We start from the raw sequence: 22,195 nt of genomic DNA on the forward strand, positions 1-22,195 counted from the left end.
TCTCTCTCTCTCTCGCTCTCTCTCGTGTGCCTCTCTATCTCTGTCTCCCTCTCTCTCCCTCTCTCTCTGTCTCTCCCTCTCTTTTACCTCTCTCTATCTCTATCTCTCTCTCTCCCTCTCTCACACAACGCATAGACAGGTATAGCTGGGTGAGTGGGGGCACCACCGTGGACCTCAGGCAGACATGCTGGAGCAGGAGACTGGGACTGGGGGAGCACCAACAGACATGCTGGAGCAGGAGACTGGGACTGGGGGAGCACCAACAGACATGCTGGAGCAGGGGACTGGGACTGGGGGGGGCACCAACAGACATGCTGGAGCAGGGGACTCGGACTGGGGGGGGGGGGGGCACCAACACAGACATGCTGGAGCAGGGGACTGGGACTGGGGGGGGGGGGCACCAACAGACATGCTGGAGCAGGGGACTGGGACTGGGGGGGGCACCAACAGACATGCTGGAGCAGGGGACTGGGACTGGGGGGGGCACCAACAGACATGCTGGAGCAGGGGACTGGGACTGGGGGGGGCACCAACAGACATGCTGGAGCAGGGGACTGGGACTGGGGGGGGGCACCAACAGACATGCTGGAGCAGGGGACTGGGACTGGGGGGGGCACCAACAGACATGCTGGAGCAGGGGACTGGGACTGGGGGGGGCACCAACAGACATGCTGGAGCAGGGGACTGGGACTGGGGGGGGCACCAACAGACATGCTGGAGCAGGGGACTGGGACTGGGGGGGGCACCAACAGACATGCTGGAGCAGGGGACTGGGACTGGGGGGGGCACCAACAGACATGCTGGAGCAGGGGACTGGGACTGGGGGGGGCACCAACAGACATGCTGGAGCAGGGGACTGGGACTGGGGGGGGCACCAACAGACATGCTGGAGCAGGGGACTGGGACTGGGGGGGGCACCAACAGACATGCTGGAGCAGGGGACTGGGACTGGGGGGGGCACCAACAGACATGCTGGAGCAGGGGACTGGGACTGGGGGGGGCACCAACAGACATGCTGGAGCAGGGGACTGGGACTGGGGGGGGCACGAGCCGTCTACCTGGGTGATGCTGCTTTCCACACTGATGCCAAGAAGGTTTGGGATGTGAAGGAGCTGTCACCTCCATGCATGGGATACAGTTACATTATGTGTGTAGTACTGTACAAAATCTCTTTTGTCATTTTAATAATCATTAAAAAAAAGCTCAGAAAAGCTCAAAGACAAACTAGATGGACGAGATGGGATAAAATACTGTGTTCATATCAGAAAAGCTCAAAGACAAACTAGATGGACGAGATGGGATAAAATACTGTGGATGCAGGAAAAACTATTTCGGCGAGTCTGTTGGATCTAAACGATGTTTCTTAACTGTGGAAACAGAACTTCTGTATGGTTCTGCTGCAGTTCTTCTGTCGTAATTGGCTGCCTGTCAGGTTTGGTCAAAACGCTAAATTAGGCGTCTCACATCATACCAGGACAAGATAGTAGGAATTAAATTGCCTCGCAGCTCAGTCAAAACAGACGGGAGAAATGGCGAATCTTTTTCAATAAATATTAATTTCTTTCTGAAAGGAAGGCCTCTTTCTTCTCTATTTAAAGTGGTTAAATTGTTGTTTTCATTTATTCAGAGAACAACCACACGTCCAAATCCGTCAATAAGGGTTTGAACTCCGTCAGTTACCGTTAGACCAGACCTGCCTGTTCACAGAGAGGCAACTCTACACTTTCGGGTTAGAATGGGTATCAATTGCGGCAGGTAGCCTAGTGGTTAGAGTGTAGAGGTGGCAGGTAGCCTAGTGGTTAGAGTGGAGAGGTGGCAGGTAGTCTAGTGGTTAGAGTGTAGAGGAGGCAGGTAGTCTAGTGGTTAGAGTGTAGAGGTGGCAGGTAGCCTAGTGGTTAGAGTGGAGAGGTGGCAGGTAGTCTAGTGGTTAGAGTGTAGAGGAGGCAGGTAGCCTAGTGGTTAGAGTGGAGAGGTGGCAGGTAGTCTAGTGGTTAGAGTGTAGAGGAGGCAGGTAGTCTAGTGGTTAGAGTGTAGAGGTGGCAGGTAGCCTAGTGGTTAGAGTGTAGAGGAGGCAGGTAGCCTAGTGGTTAGAGTGGAGAGGTGGCAGGTAGTCTAGTGGTTAGAGTGTAGAGGAGGCAGGTAGCCTAGTGGTTAGAGTGGAGAGGTGGCAGGTAGTCTAGTGGTTAGAGTGTAGAGGCGGCAGGTAGTCTAGTGGTTAGAGTGTAGAGGTGGCAGGTAGCCTAGGGGTTAGAGTGTAGAGGTGGCAGGTAGCCTAGGGGTTAGAGTGTAGAGGTGGCAGGTAGTCTAGTGGTTAGAGTGTAGAGGAGGCAGGTAGTCTAGTGGTTAGAGTGTAGAGGAGGCAGGTAGTCTAGTGGTTAGAGTGGAGGGGTGGCAGGTAGCCTAGTGGTTAGAGTGTAGAGGCGGCAGGTAGCCTAGTGGTTAGAGTGTAGAGGCGGCAGGTAGTCTAGTGGTTAGAGTGTAGAGGCGGCAGGTAGTCTAGTGGTTAGAGTGGAGGGGTGGCAGGTAGCCTAGTGGTTAGAGTGTAGAGGCGGCAGGTAGTCTAGTGGTTAGAGTGTAGAGGTGGCAGGTAGCCTAGTGGTTAGAGTGTAGAGGTGGCAGGTAGCCTAGTGGTTAGAGTGGAGAGGTGGCAGGTAGTCTAGTGGTTAGAGTGTAGAGGAGGCAGGTAGTCTAGTGGTTAGAGTGTAGAGGTGGCAGGTAGCCTAGTGGTTAGAGTGGAGAGGTGGCAGGTAGTCTAGTGGTTAGAGTGTAGAGGAGGCAGGTAGCCTAGTGGTTAGAGTGGAGAGGTGGCAGGTAGTCTAGTGGTTAGAGTGTAGAGGAGGCAGGTAGCCTAGTGGTTAGAGTGGAGAGGTGGCAGGTAGTCTAGTGGTTAGAGTGTAGAGGAGGCAGGTAGCCTAGTGGTTAGAGTGGAGAGGTGGCAGGTAGTCTAGTGGTTAGAGTGTAGAGGCGGCAGGTAGTCTAGTGGTTAGAGTGTAGAGGTGGCAGGTAGCCTAGGGGTTAGAGTGTAGAGGTGGCAGGTAGCCTAGGGGTTAGAGTGTAGAGGTGGCAGGTAGTCTAGTGGTTAGAGTGTAGAGGAGGCAGGTAGTCTAGTGGTTAGAGTGTAGAGGAGGCAGGTAGTCTAGTGGTTAGAGTGGAGGGGTGGCAGGTAGCCTAGTGGTTAGAGTGTAGAGGCGGCAGGTAGCCTAGTGGTTAGAGTGTAGAGGCGGCAGGTAGTCTAGTGGTTAGAGTGTAGAGGCGGCAGGTAGTCTAGTGGTTAGAGTGGAGGGGTGGCAGGTAGCCTAGTGGTTAGAGTGTAGAGGCGGCAGGTAGTCTAGTGGTTAGAGTGTAGAGGCGGCAGGTAGTCTAGTGGTTAGAGTGTAGAGGCGGCAGGTAGTCTAGTGGTTAGAGTGTAGAGGCGGCAGGTAGTCTAGTGGTTAGAGTGGAGGGGTGGCAGGTAGCCTAGTGGTTAGAGTGTAGAGGCGGCAGGTAGCCTAGTGGTTAGAGTGTAGAGGCGGCAGGTAGCCTAGTGGTTAGAGTGTAGAGGTGGTAGGTAGCCTAGTGGTTAGAGTGTAGAGGTGGCAGGTCGCCTAGTGGTTAGAGCGTTGGGGTGGCAGGTAGCCTAGTGGTTAGAGTGTAGAGGTGGCAGGTAGCCTAGTGGTTAGAGTGTAGAGGAGGCAGGTAGTCTAGTGGTTAGAGTGTAGAGGTGGCAGGTAGTCTAGTGGTTAGAGTGTAGAGGTGGCAGGTAGCCTAGTGGTTAGAGTGGAGGGGTGGCAGGTAGCCTAGTGGTTAGAGTGTAGAGGGGGCAGGTAGCCTAGTGGTTAGAGTGTAGAGGCGGCAGGTAGCCTAGTGGTTAGAGTGTAGAGGCGGCAGGTAGCCTAGTGGTTAGAGTGTAGAGGTGGCAGGTAGTCTAGTGGTTAGAGTGTAGAGGTGGCAGGTAGCCTAGTGGTTATAGTGTAGAGGCGGCAGGTAGTCTAGAGGTTAGAGTGTAGAGGTGGCAGGTAGCCTAGTGGTTAGAGTGTAGAGGTGGCAGGTAGTCTAGTGGTTAGAGTGTAGAGGCGGCAGGTAGTCTAGAGGTTAGAGTGTAGAGGTGGCAGGTAGTCTAGTGGTTAGAGTGTAGAAGTGGCAGGTAGTCTAGTGGTTAGAGTGTAGAGGTGGCAGGTAGTCTAGTGGTTAGAGTGTAGAGGTGGCAGGTAGTCTAGTGGTTAGAGTGTAGAGGCGGCAGGTAGCCTAGTGGTTAGAGTGTAGAGGCGGTAGGTAGCCTAGTGGTTAGAGTGGAGGGGTGTCAGGTAGCCTAGTGGTTAGAGTGTAGAGGCGGCAGGTAGCCTAGTGGTTAGAGTGTAGAGGCGGTAGGTAGCCTAGTGGTTAGAGTGGAGGGGTGTCAGGTAGCCTAGTGGTTAGAGTGGAGGGGCGGCAGGTAGCCTAGTGGTTAGAGCGTTGGGCCAGTAACCGAAAGGTTGCTGGTTTGAATCCCCGAGCTGAACAAGGTAAAGAAAATCTGTCGTTCTGCCCCCTGAACAAGGCAGTTAACCCACTGTTCCCCTGAACAAGGCAGTTAACCCACTGTTCCCCTGAACAAGGCAGTTAACCCACTGTTCCCCTGGACAAGGCAGTTAACCCACTGTTCCCCTGAACAAGGCAGTTAGCCCACTGTTCCCCTGAACAAGGCAGTTAACCCACTGTTCCCCTGAACAAGGCAGTTAACCCCACTGTTCCCCTGAACAAGGCAGTTAACCCACTGTTCCCCTGAACAAGGCAGTTAACCCACTGTTCCCCTGAACAAGGCAGTTAACCCACTGTTCCCCTGAACAAGGCAGTTAACCCACTGTTCCCCTGAACAAGGCAGTTAGCCCACTGTTCCCCTGAACAAGGCAGTTAACCCACTGTTCCCCTGAACAAGGCAGTTAACCCCACTGTTCCCCTGAACAAGGCAGTTAACCCACTGTTCCCCTGAACAAGGCAGTTAACCCACTGTTCCCCTGAACAAGGCAGTTAGCCCACTGTTCCCCTGAACAAGGCAGTTAACCCACTGTTCCCCTGAACAAGGCAGTTAACCCACTGTTCCCCTGAACAAGGCAGTTAACCCACTGTTCCCCTGAACAAGGCAGTTAACCCGCTGTTCCCCTGAACAAGGCAGTTAACCCACTGTTCCCCTGAACAAGGCAGTTAACCCACTGTTCCCCTGAACAAGGCAGTTAACCCGCCGTTCCCCTGAACAAGGCAGTTAACCCACTGTTCCCCTGAACAAGGCAGTTAGCCCACTGTTCCCCTGAACAAGGCAGTTAACCCACTGTTCCCCTGAACAAGGCAGTTAACCCACTGTTCCCCTGAACAAGGCAGTTAACCCACTGTTCCCCTGAACAAGGCAGTTAACCCGCCGTTCCCCTGAACAAGGCAGTTAACCCACTGTTCCCCTGAACAAGGCAGTTAACCCACTGTTCCCCTGAACAAGGCAGTTAACCCACTGTTCCCCTGAACAAGGCAGTTAACCCGCCGTTCCCCTGAACAAGGCAGTTAACCCCACTGTTCCCCTGAACAAGGCAGTTAACCCGCTGTTCCCCTGAACAAGGCAGTTAACCCGCTGTTCCCCTGAACAAGGCAGTTAACCCACTGTTCCCCTGAACAAGGCAGTTAACCCACTGTTCCCCTGAACAAGGCAGTTAACCCACTGTTCCCCTGAACAAGGCAGTTAACCCACCGTTCCCCTGAACAAGGCAGTTAACCCACCGTTCCCCTGAACAAGGCAGTTAACCCGCTGTTCCCCTGAACAAGGCAGTTAAACCCACTGTTCCCCTGAACAAGGCAGTTAACCCACTGTTCCCCTGAACAAGGCAGTTAACCCACTGTTCCCCTGAACAAGGCAGTTAACCCCACTGTTCCCCTGAACAAGGCAGTTAACCCACCGTTCCCCTGAACAAGGCAGTTAACCCACCGTTCCCCTGAACAAGGCAGTTAACCCGCCGTTCCCCTGAACAAGGCAGTTAACCCACTGTTCCCCGGTAGGCCGTCATTGTAAATAAGAATTTGTTCTTAACTGACTTGCCTAGTCAAATAAATAAAAATTGTAACTGTGATAATTTTACCCAGTTCAGAACCATGGACAGCGACCATTCACCCAATTTCACCGAGTTTATCACGATTTGTTTTCAAATTCTTTGTGGGTCTGTGTAATCTGAGGGAAATATGTGTCTCTAATATGGTCATACATTGGGCAGGAGGTTAGGAAGTGCAGCTCAGTTTCCACCTCATTTTGTGGGCAGTGTTGCACATAGCCTGTCTTCTCTTGAGAGCCAGGTCTGCCTACGGCGGCCTTTCTCAATAGCAAGGCTATGCTCACTGAGTCTGTACATAGTCAAAGCTTTCCTTCATTTTGGGTCAGTCACAGTGGTCTCTCTCTCACTCTCTTTTTGTGTCTCTCTCTTTTTATATCTCTCTCTCTCTCCCTTTCTCTCATTCACTTGCGTACATCACTCATAACGGTAGGAAAAACCCAGTGACGTTTCTCGTGCTCATTATTCTCATCAAAAGGATGTTCACGTTTCTCTCTCTGACGCGTGTGAACACCGGACGTCTGACGCCACCAGCGTCTCTTATAAAAGTCACCGGGAGGGATGATCCCACCGCGAGCTCTTAGTTGATCATTACTTAGTTTTCAAGCAGGGTACCGGAGGATAACGCACTGGGCCAGTGTCTATCTGTACACCCAGCTCGTTGAGAAGCGGCTTTCACTTCAAGTGTCCGGTAAAGAGACATTTCAGGTAACTTGTCTATTTTCTCATTTTTTTGTTTGTTTCTGAAGACATGTTAGGCCACGTAAAGGAATCTATACATCCTGGTAAAGTAAATCAGTCTATATCATTATAAAAAATGTTTTACCTTTGCTCCAGATACAGCCTATATCATCATTGTCCGATTTGAGGAGGGTTGTGTTAATAAAAAGGACACATTTAATATTTTTAAATAGATGTTTGTAGTGATATTACAATTCTCCCATCAGAAGATATAGATATTTTATAGAGAGACTAGCCCAAGGTGTTAGTTTAACGCCTCTTTTATAGAGAGACTAGCCCAAGGTGTTAGTTTAACGCCTCAACAGCTCCACGGGCTACATAAGGGTTGTGCGTAATGGGCTTTTTACGCACATACATAGAGACTGTGGAAACTAGTCGGGGATTTAAAAAATGAAGACTGTTGTCTTATTTCTGATGTTATAAAATGGTAACATAATAAATCTAACGAAATGGCCTAACAAAAGATAATTACAAGTATAATGTTTTATCTTTAATTTGGTATTTTAGTCCATCCATCCATCCCTTCAGTGCCACTCAATTCAATGTCCACATTCGCTCCGCACCCCATCCACGCAGGTCTCAATGTCATCCGGTTCCTTAGCGAAGACACACGGCTCAGCTCGAGCTAAAACAAGACAAGATGACCGGTATCCACCTGGAGGGACTGGCGGCGATCGCCCTCTTCTACGTTCTGATCCTGGCGGTGGGGATCTGGGCAGCGTGGAAGAACAAGCACGCCGGGGAGGCGGAGGGCACGGACCGCAGTGAAACCATCATGGTCGGTGGCAGGGACATTGGTTTATTTGTTGGTGGTTTTACCATGACCGGTGAGTTTCATCGTGTGAATGATTGAGATAGACCAGTCGATTTTCTATTATTTGTAAGTTGATTTCTAAATAAAGGTGATTCTGATTCTAGACGTTTACTAACAGAATGTTGTAGGACCGTACCCCCTTTTTTAAATGTTTTACTTGATTAATATAAAAGCGGTTGTAAAACAATATATAGGCTACTTCTGCTCGATGGTTAGGGGAAATGCTTTAACTAAAGACACTAACATGTTGAATTGCAACATTGAACAGCTTTAGAGTTTACAGATAAAAAAATAAAAAAAATAACATTATTCCGTGAAGAAACTCATAATTGGTCCAAGCGTCCATTTTCAAGCACAATTCTAATACGCGTAAATGTTGTAACCTTTTTGTCGTTTGCTTTTACGCGCATCACGTTATCATGATTTTACTCTCTGAATTACTGAACATTTACATTTAGTTGTTGTCATTGCAGCGACCTGGGTTGGTGGGGGATACATTAACGGAACAGCGGAGTACGTCTATCTTCCGGGGTATGGCTTGGCTTGGGCACAAGCGCCTTTTGGATATGCGCTAAGTCTAGTCGTAGGTGAGTCATCTCATTAATAAACAGTGCGTTCGGGAAAGTATTCAGACCCCTTTGAATTTTTCCACATTCTGTTACCTCACAGCCTTATTCTAAAATGGATTACATTGTCAGGGCTCTGGCTGGGCAACTCAAGGACATTGAGACTTGTCCCGAAGCCACTCCTGCGTTGTCTTGGCTGTGTGCTTAAGGTCATTGTCCTGTTGGAAGGTGAATGTTCGCCCCAGACTGAGGTCCTGAGCGCTCTGGAGCAGGTTTTCATCAAGGATATCTCTGTACTTTGCTCCGTTCATCTTTCCCTCGATCCTGACTAGTCTCCCAGTCCCCAACGCTGAAAAACATCCCCACAGCATGATGCTGCCACAACCACCATGATTCACCGTAGGGATGGTGCCAGGTTTCCTCCAGACGTGACACTTGGCATTCAGGCCAAAGAGTTCAACCTTGGTTTCATCAGACCAGAGAATCTTGTTTCTAATGGTCTGAGAGTCCTTTAGGGGCCTTTTGGCAAACTCTAATCGGACTGTCAGGTGACTTTTACTGAGGAGTGGCTTTTGTCTGGCCACTCTACCATAAAGGCCTGATAGGTTGAGTGCTGCAGAGATGGTTGTCCTTCTGGAAGGTTCTCCCATCTCCACAGAGGAACTCTGGAGCTCTGTCAGAGTGACCATCAGGGTCTTGGTCACCTCCCTGACCAATGACCTTCTCCCCTGATTGCTCAGTTTGGCCGGGCGGCCAGCTCTAGGAAGAGTCTTGGTGGTTTCAAACTTCATCCATTTCAGAATGATGGAGGTCACTGTGTTCTTGGGGACCTTCAATGCTGCAGAAATGTTTTGGTACCCTTCCCCAGATCTGTACCTCGACACAATTCTGTCTCGGCACTCTAACGACAATTTCTTCAACTTCATGGCTTGGTTTTTGCTCTGACATGCACTGTGGGACCTTATATAGACAGGTGTGTGCCTTTCCAAATCATGTCCAATCAATTGAATTTACCACAGGTGGACTCCAAGTTGTAGAAACATATCAAGGACGATCAATGGAAACAGTATGCACCTGAGCTCAATTTCAAGTCTCATAACAAAGGGTCTGAATACTTATGTAAATAAGGTATTTCTGTTTTTTATTTGTAATAAATTTGCAAACATTTCTAAAAATCTATTTTCGCTTTGTCATTATGGGTTATTGTGTGTAGATTGAAGAGGGGAATTTTTTGGGGAATCCATTTTTAGAATCAGGCTGTAACGTAACCAAATGTGGATAAAGTTAGGGGGTCTGAATACTTCCAGAATGCCACTGTACAATAGACTACAGTTTGGAATATATAAATCAACAATGTAGACTTGTGAAATAATCCAGATATATTTGACATTCTTCTGAAAATCCCCCCCCCCAGTATTCTGTGCGTTTAAACCCTGCCCAACGTGCTTGTCGTGTGCAGGAGGTCTGTTCTTCGCCAAGCCCATGCGTTCCAGAGGTTATGTCACCATGCTGGACCCTTTCCAGCAGAAGTATGGCAAGAGGATGGGCGGTCTGCTCTTCATACCTGCTCTAATGGGAGAGATCTTCTGGTCTGCGGCCATTTTATCTGCTCTGGGCAAGTCATTATGAATGATATTACGGCACAGTGTGATATCTCTGTCTGTGTTGTTACTATCTCTGATCAGGTCCCTGTTTGTCTGTTGCTCCTCTAAGAGCAACATCAAGATGTCTGTGGTGATCTCTGCCTGTATTGTTACTATCTCTGACCAGGTCCTTGTCTGTCTGTTCCTCTAGGAGCCACACTGAGTGTGATCATAGATATAAACATCAAGATGTCTGTGGTGATCTCTGCCTGTATTGTTACTATCTCTGATCAGGTCCCTGTCTGTCTGTTCCTCTAGGAGCCACACTGAGTGTGATCATAGATATAAACATCAAGATGTCTGTGGTGATCTCTGCCTGTATCGCCATCTTCTACACGTTAGTCGGAGGTCTGTATTCTGTAGCCTACACCGACGTGGTGCAACTCTTCTGTATCTTCCTGGGACTGGTGAGACACTCGGCCCGTACCAAATACTTATTTCAGCTGGACTTAATTTTGCTTGGGAGTTTGTACTTTGGGGACCATTCTGTTGGGTTCCATTGTAGCTGAAACATTTGAATTTGAGAAGGAATAGGCACAACTCTAACTATTAAAAACATGATTCTCTATTTCTACAACTATTTAAAACATGATTCTCTATTTCTACAACTATTTAAAACATGATTCTATATTTATACAACTATTAAAAACATGATTCTATATTTCTACAACTATTTAAAACATGATTCTCTATTTCTACAACTATTTAAAACATGATTCTATATTTATACAACTATTAAAAACATGATTCTATATTTCTACAACTATTTAAAACATGATTCTCTATTTCTACAACTATTTAAAACATGATACTCTATTTCTACAACTATTAAAAACATGATTCTATATTTATACAACTATTAAAAACATGATTCTATATTCATACAACTATTAAAAACATGATACTATATTTATATATTTATACAACTATTTAAAAAATGATTCTATATTTATACAACTATTTAAAACATGATTCTATATTTCTACAACTATTTAAAACATGATTCTATATTTCTACAACTATTTAAAACATGATTCTATATTTATACAACTATTTAAAACATGATTCTATATTTATACAACTATTTAAAACATGATTCTATATTTATACAACTATTTAAAACATGATTCTATATTTCTACAACTATTTAAAACATGATTCTATATTTCTACAACTATTTAAAACATGATTCTATATTTATACAACTATTTAAAACATGATTCTATATTTATACAACTATTTAAAACATGATTCTATATTTATACAACTATTTAAAACATGATTCTATATTTATACAACTATTTAAAACATGATTCTATATTTATACAACTATTTAAAACATGATTCTATATTTATACAACTATTTAAAACATGATTCTATATTTATATATTTATACAACTATTTAAAAAATGATTCTATATTTCTACAACTATCTAAAACATGATTCTATATTTATACAACTATTTAAAACATGATTCTATATTTATACAACTATTTAAAACATGATTCTATATTTATACAACTATTTAAAACATGATTCTATATTTATACAACTATTTAAAACATGATTCTATATTTATACATTTATACAACTATTTAAAAAATGATTCTATATTTCTACAACTATTTAAAACATGATTCTATATTTATATATTTATACAACTATTTAAAACATGATTCTATATTTATACAACTATTTAAAACATGATTCTATATTTATACAACTATTTAAAACATGATTCTATATTTCTACAACTATCTAAAACATGATTCTATATTTCTACAACTATTTAAAACATGATTCTATATTTGTACAACTATTTAAAACATGATTCTATATTTATACAACTATTTAAAACATGATTCTATATTTATACAACTATTTAAAACATGATTCTATATTTCTACAACTATCTAAAACATGATTCTACATTTATACCACTATTTAAAACATGATTCTATATTTATACAACTATTTAAAACATGATTCTATATTTATATATTTATACAACTATTTAAAAAATGATTCTATATTTCTACAACTATCTAAAACATGATTCTATATTTATACCACTATTTAAAACATGATTCTATATTTATATATTTATACAACTATTTAAAACATGATTCTATATTTATACAACTATTTAAAACATGATTCTATATTTATATATTTATACAACTATTTAAAACATGATTCTATATTTATATATTTATACAACTATTTAAAACATGATTCTATATTTATATATTTATACAACTATTTAAAACATGATTCTATATTTATATATTTATACAACTATCTAAAACATGATTCTATATTTATATATTTCTACAACCATCTAAAACATGATTCTATATTTATACAACTATTTAAAACATGATTCTATATTTATATATTTATACAACTATTTAAAACGTGATTCTATATTTATATATTTATACAACTATTTAAAACATGATTCTATATTTATATATTTATACAACTATTTAAAACATGATTCTATATTTATATATTTATACAACTATCTAAAACATGATTCTATATTTATATATTTATACAACTATTTAAAACATGATTCTATATTTATACAACTATTTAAAACATGATTCTATATTTATACAACTATTTAAAACATGATTCTGTATTTATACAACTATTTAAAACATGATTCTATATTTATATATTTATACAACTATTAAAAACATGATTCTATATTTATACAACTATTTAAAACATGATTCTGTATTTATACAACTATTTAAAACATGATTCTATATTTATATATTTATACAACTATTTAAATCATGATTCTATATTTATGCAACTATTTAAAACATGATTGTATATTTATACAACTATTTATAACGTGACATTCCAGCTGTAGCAGTGTGTGTTTGACCCGGGTTTAAAACGTGACATTCCAGCTGTAGCAGTGTGTGTTTGACCCGGGTTTAAAACGTGACATTCCAGCTGTAGCAGTGTGTGTTTGACCCGGGTTTAAAACGTGACATTCCAGCTGTAGCAGTGTGTGTTTGACCCGGGTTTAAAACGTGACATTCCAGCTGTAACAGTGTGTGTTTGACCCGGGTTTAAAACGTGACATTCCAGCTGTAACAGTGTGTGTTTGACCCGGGTTTAAAACGTGACATTCCAGCTGTAGCAGTGTGTGTTTGACCCGGGTTTAAAACGTGACATTCCTGCTGTAGCAGTGTGTGTTTGACCCGGGTTTAAAACGTGACATTCCTGCTGTAGCAGTGTGTGTTTGACCCGGGTTTAAAACGTGACATTCCTGCTGTAGCAGTGTGTGTTTGACCCGGGTTTATAACGTGACATTCCAGCTCTAGCAGTGTGCGTTTGACCCGGGTTTATAACGTGACATTCCAGCTGTAGCAGTGTGTGTTTGACCCGGGTTTATAACGTGACATTCCTGCTGTAGCAGTGTGCGTTTGACCCGGGTTTATAACGTGACATTCCAGCTGTAGCAGTGTGTGTTTGACCCGGGTTTAAAACGTGACATTCCAGCTGTAGCAGTGTGTGTTTGACCCGGGTTTAAAACGTGACATTCCAGCTGTAGCGGTGTGTGTTTGACCCGGGTTTATAACGTGACATTCCAGCTGTAACAGTGTGTGTTTGACCCGGGTTTATAACGTGACATTCCAGCTGTAGCAGTGTGTGTTTGACCCGGGTTTAAAACGTGACATTCCAGCTGTAGCGGTGTGTGTTTGACCCGGGTCTGATGTGTTCCTGTGTGTCTCTGTGTCAGTGGGTTTCAGTACCGTTCGCTCTCAGCAACCCAGCGGTGTCCGACATCAAGATCAGTGCCGTGAAGGAGATCTACCAAGCGCCCTGGAAGGGAAACATCAAGAGAGAAGATGCCTGGGTCTGGATAGACAACTTCTGTCTGCTGGTACGTACAGTACTGGATCGGACTGGGTCTGGATAGAACTGGTACTGGATAAGACTGGTACTGGATAAGACTGGTACTGGATAGGACTGGGTCTGGATAAGACTGGGTCTGTCTGCTGGTACGTACAGTACTGGATAGGACTGGTTCTGAATAGGACTGGGTCTGGATAGGACTGGTACTGGATAAGACTGGTACTGAATAAGACTGGTACTGGATAAGACTGGGTCTGGATAGGACTGGGTCTGGATAAGACTGGGTCTGGATAGGACTGGGTCTGGATAGGACTGGGTCTGGATAGGACTGGTACTGGATAAGACTGGGTCTGGATAAGACTGGGTCTGGATAAGACTGGGTCTGGATAGGACTGGTACTGGATAAGACTGGTACTGGATAAGACTGGTACTGGATAAGACTGGGTCTGGATAGGACTGGGTCTGGATAAGACTGGTACTGGATAAGACTGGTACTGGATAAGACTGGGTCTGGATAAGACTGGTACTGGATAAGACTGGTACTGGATAAGACTGGGTCTGGATAGGACTGGGTCTGGATAATACTGTGTCTGGATAGGACTGGGTCTGGATAGGACTGGTACTGGATAAGACTGGTACTGGATAGGACTGGGTCTGGATAGGACTGGTTCTGGATAGGACTGGTTCTGGATAGGACTGGGTCTGGGTAGGACTGGGTCTGGGTAGGACTGGGTCTGGATAGGACTGGGTCTGGTTAGGACTGGGTCTGGATAGGACTGGGTCTGGTTAGGACTGGGTCTGGATAAGACTGGGTCTGGATAGGACTGGTTCTGGATAGGACTGGGTCTGGATAGGACTGGGTCTGTCTGCTGGTACGTACAGTTCTGGATAGGACTGGGTCTGGATAGGACTGGTACTGGATAAGACTGGGTCTTGATAAGACTGGTACTGGATAAGACTGGTACTGGATTAGACTGGTACTGGATAAGACTGGGTCTGGATAGGTCTGGGTCTGGATAGGACTGGGTCTGGATAAGACTGGTACTGGATAAGACTGGTACTGGATAAGACTGGTACTGGATAAGACTGGGTCTGTCTGCTGGTAGGTACAGTTCTGGATAGGACTGGGTCTGGATAGGACTGGGTCTGGATAGGACTGGGTCTGAATAGGACTGGGTCTGAATAGGACTGGTACTGGATAAGACTGGTACTGGATAAGACTGGTACTGGATAAGACTGGGTCTGGATAGGACTGGGTCTGGATAAGACTGGTACTGGATAAGACTGGTACTGGATTAGACTGGTACTGGATAAGACTGGGTCTGGATAGGTCTGGGTCTGGATAGGACTGGGTCTGGATAAGACTGGTACTGGATAAGACTGGTACTGGATAAGACTGGTACTGGATAAGACTGGGTCTGTCTGCTGGTACGTACAGTTCTGGATAGGACTGGGTCTGGATAGGACTGGGTCTGGATAGGACTGGGTCTGAATAGGACTGGTACTGGATAAGACTGGTACTGGATAAGACTGGTACTGGATAAGACTGGGTCAGTCTGCTGGTACGTACAGTTCTGGATTAGACTGGTTCTGGATAAGACTGGGTCTGGATAGGACTGGGTCTGAATAGGACTGGGTCTGGGTAAGACTGGTACTGGATAAGACTGGTACTGGATAAGACTGGTACTGGATAAGACTGGGTCTGTCTGCTGGTACGTACAGTTCTGGATAGGACTGGGTCTGGGTAGGACTGGTTCTGAATAGGACTGGGTCTGGATAGGACTGGTACTGGATAAGACTGGGTCTGGATAGGACTGGGTCTGAATAGGACTGGGTCTGGATAGGACTGGTACTGGATAAGACTGGTACTGGATAAGACTGGTGCTGGATAGGACTGGGTCTGGATAGGTCTGGGTCTGGATAGGACTGGTACTGGATAAGACTGGGTCTGGATAGGACTGGGTCTGGATAGGACTGGGTCTGAATAGGACTGGGTCAGGATAGAACTGGGTCTGGATAGAACTGGGTCTGGATAGGACTGGGTCTGTCTGCTGGTACGTACAGTTCTGGATAGGACTGGGTCTGGATAGGACTGGGTCTGGATAGGACTGGGTCTGGATAGGACTGGGTCTGTCTGCTGGTACGTACAGTTCTGGATAGGACTGGGTCTGGATAGGACTGGTACTGGATAAGACTGGGTCTGGGTAAGATTGTTACTGGATAAGACTGGGTCTGGATAAGACTGGTACTGGATAGGACTGGTAATGGATAAGACTGGGTCTGGATAAGACGGGTACTGGATAGGACTGGTACTGGATAGGACTGGGTCTGGATAAGACTGGTACTGGATAAGACTGGTACTGGATAAGACTGGTGCTGGATAGGACTGGGTCTGGATAGGACTGGGTCTGGATAAGACTGGGTCTGGATAGGACTGGTACTGGATAAGACTGGGTCTGGATAAGACTGGGTCTGGATAGGACTGGGTCTGGATAGGACTGGGTCTGGATAAGACTGGGTCTGGATAGGACTGGTACTGGATAAGACTGGGTCTGGATAAGACTGGGTCTGGATAGGACTGGGTCTGGATATGACTGGGTCTGGATAGGACTGGGTCTGGATAGGACTGGGTCTGGATAGGACTCGGTCTGGATAAGACTGGGTCTGGATAGGACTGGGTCTGGATAAGACTGGTACTGGATAAGACTGGTACTGGATAAGACTGGTGCTGGATAGGACTGGGTCTGGATAGGACTGGGTCTGGATAAGACTGGGTCTGGATAGGACTGGTACTGGATAAGACTGGGTCTGGATAAGACTGGGTCTGGATAGGACTGGTACTGGATAAGACTGGTACTGGATAAGACTGGTACTGGATAAGACTGGGTCTGGATAGGACTGGGTCTGGATAAGACTGGTACTGGATAAGACTGGTACTGGATAAGACTGGGTCTGGATAAGACTGGTACTGGATAAGACTGGTACTGGATAAGACTGGGTCTGGATAGGACTGGGTCTGGATAATACTGTGTCTGGATAGGACTGGGTCTGGATAGGACTGGTACTGGATAAGACTGGTACTGGATAGGACTGGGTCTGGATAGGACTGGTTCTGGATAGGACTGGTTCTGGATAGGACTGGGTCTGGGTAGGACTGGGTCTGGATAGGACTGGGTCTGGTTAGGACTGGGTCTGGATAGGACTGGGTCTGGTTAGGACTGGGTCTGGATAAGACTGGTACTGGATAGGACTGGGTCTGGATAGGACTGGTTCTGGATAGGACTGGGTCTGGATAGGACTGGGTCTGTCTGCTGGTACGTACAGTTCTGGATAGGACTGGGTCTGGATAGGACTGGTACTGGATAAGACTGGGTCTTGATAAGACTGGTACTGGATAAGACTGGTACTGGATTAGACTGGTACTGGATAAGACTGGGTCTGGATAGGTCTGGGTCTGGATAGGACTGGGTCTGGATAAGACTGGTACTGGATAAGACTGGTACTGGATAAGACTGGTATTGGATAAGACTGGGTCTGTCTGCTGGTACGTACAGTTCTGGATAGGACTGGGTCTGGATAGGACTGGGTCTGGATAGGACTGGGTCTGGATAGGACTGGGTCTGAATAGGACTGGTACTGGATAAGACTGGTACTGGATAAGACTGGTACTGGATAAGACTGGGTCTGGATAGGACTGGGTCTGGATAAGACTGGTACTGGATTAGACTGGTACTGGATAAGACTGGGTCTGGATAGGTCTGGGTCTGGATAGGACTGGGTCTGGATAAGACTGGTACTGGATAAGACTGGTACTGGATAAGACTGGTACTGGATAAGACTGGGTCTGTCTGCTGGTACGTACAGTTCTGGATAGGACTGGGTCTGGATAGGACTGGGTCTGGATAGGACTGGGTCTGAATAGGACTGGTACTGGATAAGACTGGTACTGGATAAGACTGGTACTGGATAAGACTGGGTCAGTCTGCTGGTACGTACAGTTCTGGATTAGACTGGTTCTGGATAAGACTGGGTCTGGATAGGACTGGGTCTGAATAGGACTGGGTCTGGGTAAGACTGGTACTGGATAAGACTGGTACTGGATAAGACTGGTACTGGATAAGACTGGGTCTGTCTGCTGGTACGTACAGTTCTGGATAGGACTGGGTCTGGGTAGGACTGGTTCTGAATAGGACTGGGTCTGGATAGGACTGGTACTGGATAAGACTGGGTCTGGATAGGACTGGGTCTGAATAGGACTGGGTCTGGATAGGACTGGTACTGGATAAGACTGGTACTGGATAAGACTGGTGCTGGATAGGACTGGGTCTGGATAGGTCTGGGTCTGGATAGGACTGGTACTGGATAAGACTGGGTCTGGATAGGACTGGGTCTGGATAGGACTGGGTCTGAATAGGACTGGGTCAGGATAGAACTGGGTCTGGATAGAACTGGGTCTGGATAGGACTGGGTCTGTCTGCTGGTACGTACAGTTCTGGATAGGACTGGGTCTGGATAGGACTGGGTCTGGATAGGACTGGGTCTGGATAGGACTGGGTCTGTCTGCTGGTACGTACAGTTCTGGATAGGACTGGGTCTGGATAGGACTGGTACTGGATAAGACTGGGTCTGGGTAAGATTGTTACTGGATAAGACTGGGTCTGGATAAGACTGGTACTGGATAGGACTGGTACTGGATAAGACTGGGTCTGGATAAGACGGGTACTGGATAGGACTGGTACTGGATAGGACTGGGTCTGGATAAGACTGGTACTGGATAAGACTGGTACTGGATAAGACTGGTGCTGGATAGGACTGGGTCTGGATAGGACTGGGTCTGGATAAGACTGGGTCTGGATAGGACTGGTACTGGATAAGACTGGGTCTGGATAAGACTGGGTCTGGATAGGACTGGGTCTGGATAGGACTGGGTCTGGATAGGACTGGGTCTGGATAGGACTCGGTCTGGATAAGACTGGGTCTGGATAGGACTGGGTCTGGATAAGACTGGGTCTGGATAGGACTGGGTCTGGATAGGACTGGGTCTGGAAAAGACTGGGTCTGGACTGGTTCTGCATAGAACTTGGTCTGGATAAGACTGGGTCTGGATAAGACTGGGTCTGGATAAGACTGGTACTGGATAAGACTGGGTCTGGATAGGACAGGGTCTGGATAATTCACTATCTCCTCTCTGTGTTCTAGATGAATTCACTATCTCCTCTCTGTGATCTAGATGAATTCACTATTTCCTCTCTATATTCTAGATTAATTCACTATCTCCTCTTTGTATTCTAGATGAATTCACTATCTCCTCTTTCCATTCTAGATGAATTCACTATCTCCTCTCTGTGTTCTAGATGAATTCACTATCTCCTCTCTGTGTTCTAGATGAATTCACTATCTCCTCTCTGTGTTCTAGATGAATTCACTATCTCCTCTTCCCATTCTAGATGAATTCACTATCTCCTCTCTGTATTCTAGATTAATTCACTATCTCCTCTCTGTGTTCTAGATTAATTCACTATCTCCTCTCTGTAATCTAGATTAATTCACTATCTCCTCTCTGTAATCTAGATGAATTCACTATTTCCTCTTTCCATTCTAGATGAATTCACTATCTCCTCTCTGTGTTCTAGATGAATTCACTATCTCCTCTCTGTATTCTAGATGAATTCACTATCTCCTCTCTGTGTTCTAGATGAATTCACTATCTCCTCTCTGTAATCTAGATGAATTCACTATCTCCTCTCTGTGTTCTAGATGAATTCACTATCTCCTCTTTCCATTCTAGATGAATTCACTGTCTCCTCTCTGTGTTCTAGATGAATTCACTATCTCCTCTTTCCATTCTAGATGAATTCACTATCTCCTCTCTGTGATCTAGATGAATTCACTGTCTCCTCTCTGTATTCTAGATGAATTCACTATCTCCTCTTTCTATTCTAGATGAATTCACTATTTCCTCTTTCCATTCTAGATGAATTCACTATCTCCTCTCTGTGTTCTAGATTAATTCACTATCTCCTCTCTGTGTTCTAGATGAATTCACTATCTCCTCTCTGTGTTCTAGATGAATTCACTATCTCCTCTCTGTAATCTAGATGAATTCACTATCTCCTCTCTGTGTTCTAGATGAATTCACTATCTCCTCTTTCCATTCTAGATAAATTCACTATCTCCTCTCTGTGTTCTAGATGAATTCACTATCTCCTCTTTCCATTCTAGATGAATTCACTATCTCCTCTCTGTATTCTAGATGAATTCACTATCTCCTCTCTGTGTTCTAGATGAATTCACTATCTCCTCTCTGTGATCTAGATGAATTCACTGTCTCATCTCTGTAATCTAGATGAATTCACTATTTCCTCTCTATATTCTAGATTAATTCACTATCTCCTCTTTGTATTCTAGATGAATTCACTATCTCCTCTCTGTGTTCTAGATTAATTCACTATCTCCTCTCTGTGTTCTAGATGAATTCACTATCTCCTCTTTCTATTCTAGATTAATTCACTGTCTCTTCACTGTGTTCTAGATGAATTCACTATCTCCTCTTTCTATTCTAGATTAATTCACTATCTCCTCTCTGTGTTCTAGATGAATTCACTATCTCCTCTTTCTATTCTAGATGAATTCACTATCTCCTCTTTCTATTCTAGATGAATTCACTATCTCCTCTTTCTATTCTAGATGAATTCACTATCTCCTCTCTGTGTTCTAGATGAATTCACTATCTCCTCTTTGTATTCTAGATTAATTCACTATCTCCTCTCTGTGTTCTAGATGAATTCACTATCTCCTCTTTCTATTCTAGATGAATTCACTATCTCCTCTCTGTGTTCTAGATTAATTCACTATCTGTGTTCTAGATTAATTCACTATCTCCTCTCTGTGTTCTAGATGAATTCACTATCTCCTCTGTGTTCTAGATGAATTCACTATCTCCTATCTGTATTCTAGATGAATTCACTATCTCCTCTCTGTGTTCTAGATGAATTCACTATCTCCTCTCTGTAGATGAATTCACTATCTCCTCTCTGTATTCTAGATGTTGGGGGGGATTCCCTGGCAGGTATATTTTCAACGAGTTCTCTCTGCCTCTTCAGCTACGTACGCCCAGGTGCTCTCCTTCATCGCCGCTGCAGGGTGCCTGGTCATGGCCGTGCCCTCAGTAATGATCGGGGCTATAGGGGCCTCCACAGGTGAGACACGCAGGGACACACACACACACCTGGGGTACAGTTATGTATGAACGGTTCTAACTAGGACATCTCGTTCCGTCGTGTTGGTTGATCTACGGTTGTTAGTTGTTGTCCTAACATTCCCAAACGTCTGAGAGTTCCTCATCTGGTAGCCTAATGATGACACGTATTCCTGAGGTGTGTCCCCCTGCTGGGCGTTTGGGGGGGAGGGTCCGGGGGACACTTCAGGGTGTAACCATGTTCCCCTCAGATCTCTGGAAAGCTCCTGAAAAACATCAGCAGCTGGTCCCTTCATCCATTATGGAGGATCGTTCTCAACCTCTCTCTGTCTCTCTCCCTCTCTCTGAATCTCTCTCTCTCCCTCTCTCTCCCTCTCTCCCTCTCTCCCTCTCTCTCTGTCTCTCTCAACCTCTCTCTCCGTCTCTCTCTCTGTCTCTCTCTCTCCGTCTCTCTCTCTGTCTCTCTGTCTCTCTCTCTCCGTCTCTCTCTCTGTCTCTCTGTCTCTCTCTGTCTCTCTCCCTCTCAATCTCTCTCTCTCTCTCTGTCTCTCTCCCTCTCAATCTCTCTCTCTCAACCTCTCTCTCCGTCTCTCTCTCTCTCTCTCTCTCTCTCTGTCTCTCTCTCCCTCTCTCTCTCTCTCTCTCTGTCTCTCTCTCTCTCTCTCTCTCTCTCTCTCTCTCTCTCTCTCTCTCTCTCTGTCTCTCTCTGTCTCTCTCCCTCTCAATCTCTCTCTCTCTCAACCTCTCTCTCCGTCTCTCTCTCTCTCTCTCTCTCTCTCTCTGTCTCTCTCTCCCCCTCTCAATATCTCTCTCTCTCTCTCTCTCTCTCTCTCCATTTACTACTGTGAACTTTGTAAATATTACATCTGAGGAGAAGCAGAAGGGACTGAATTACGTTTGATCTCCAGGTTTTAACTCCAGCATCAAAGTCCTGCTGATTCACTCTCTGTACACTCAGTTACAGAGTCAGGAATGGGAGGTGAAATGATATATTAAGGGGTGATATATAGTTACAGTAGGACTATGTCCAGTGATGGGAGGTGAAATGCTACGTTAAGGGATGATATATAGTTACAGTAGAACTATGTCCAGTGATGGGAGGTGAAATGCTACGTTAAGGGATGATATATAGTTACAGTAGGACTATGTCCAGTGATGGGAGGTGAAATGCTACGTTAAGGGATGATATATAGTTACAGTAGAACTATGTCCAGTGATGGGAGGTGAAATGCTACGTTAAGGGGTGATATATAGTTACAGTAGGACTATGTCCAGTGATGGGAGGTGAAATGCTACGTTAAGGGA

At 45.1% G+C, this 22,195-nt stretch overlaps 1 protein-coding gene across 1 annotated transcript; it reads left to right on the plus strand.

Annotated features, from left to right (window-relative positions):
- Positions 1-7,392: 7,392 nt before the first annotated feature.
- On the plus strand, positions 7,393-22,187 carry LOC129850442 (high-affinity choline transporter 1-like). The gene is made up of 6 exons (XM_055916853.1): positions 7,393-7,612; positions 8,073-8,186; positions 9,625-9,780; positions 10,067-10,215; positions 13,577-13,720; positions 20,738-22,187. The coding sequence occupies exons 1-6, from the start codon at positions 7,426-7,428 to the stop codon at positions 20,939-20,941; spliced, it is 954 nt and encodes a 317-aa protein (XP_055772828.1). The 5' UTR covers positions 7,393-7,425; the 3' UTR covers positions 20,942-22,187.
- Positions 22,188-22,195: the final 8 nt, after the last annotated feature.

This window comes from Salvelinus fontinalis, unplaced genomic scaffold (assembly GCF_029448725.1).
Source record: "Salvelinus fontinalis isolate EN_2023a unplaced genomic scaffold, ASM2944872v1 scaffold_2028, whole genome shotgun sequence".
Classification (NCBI taxonomy): Eukaryota; Metazoa; Chordata; class Actinopteri; order Salmoniformes; family Salmonidae; genus Salvelinus; species Salvelinus fontinalis.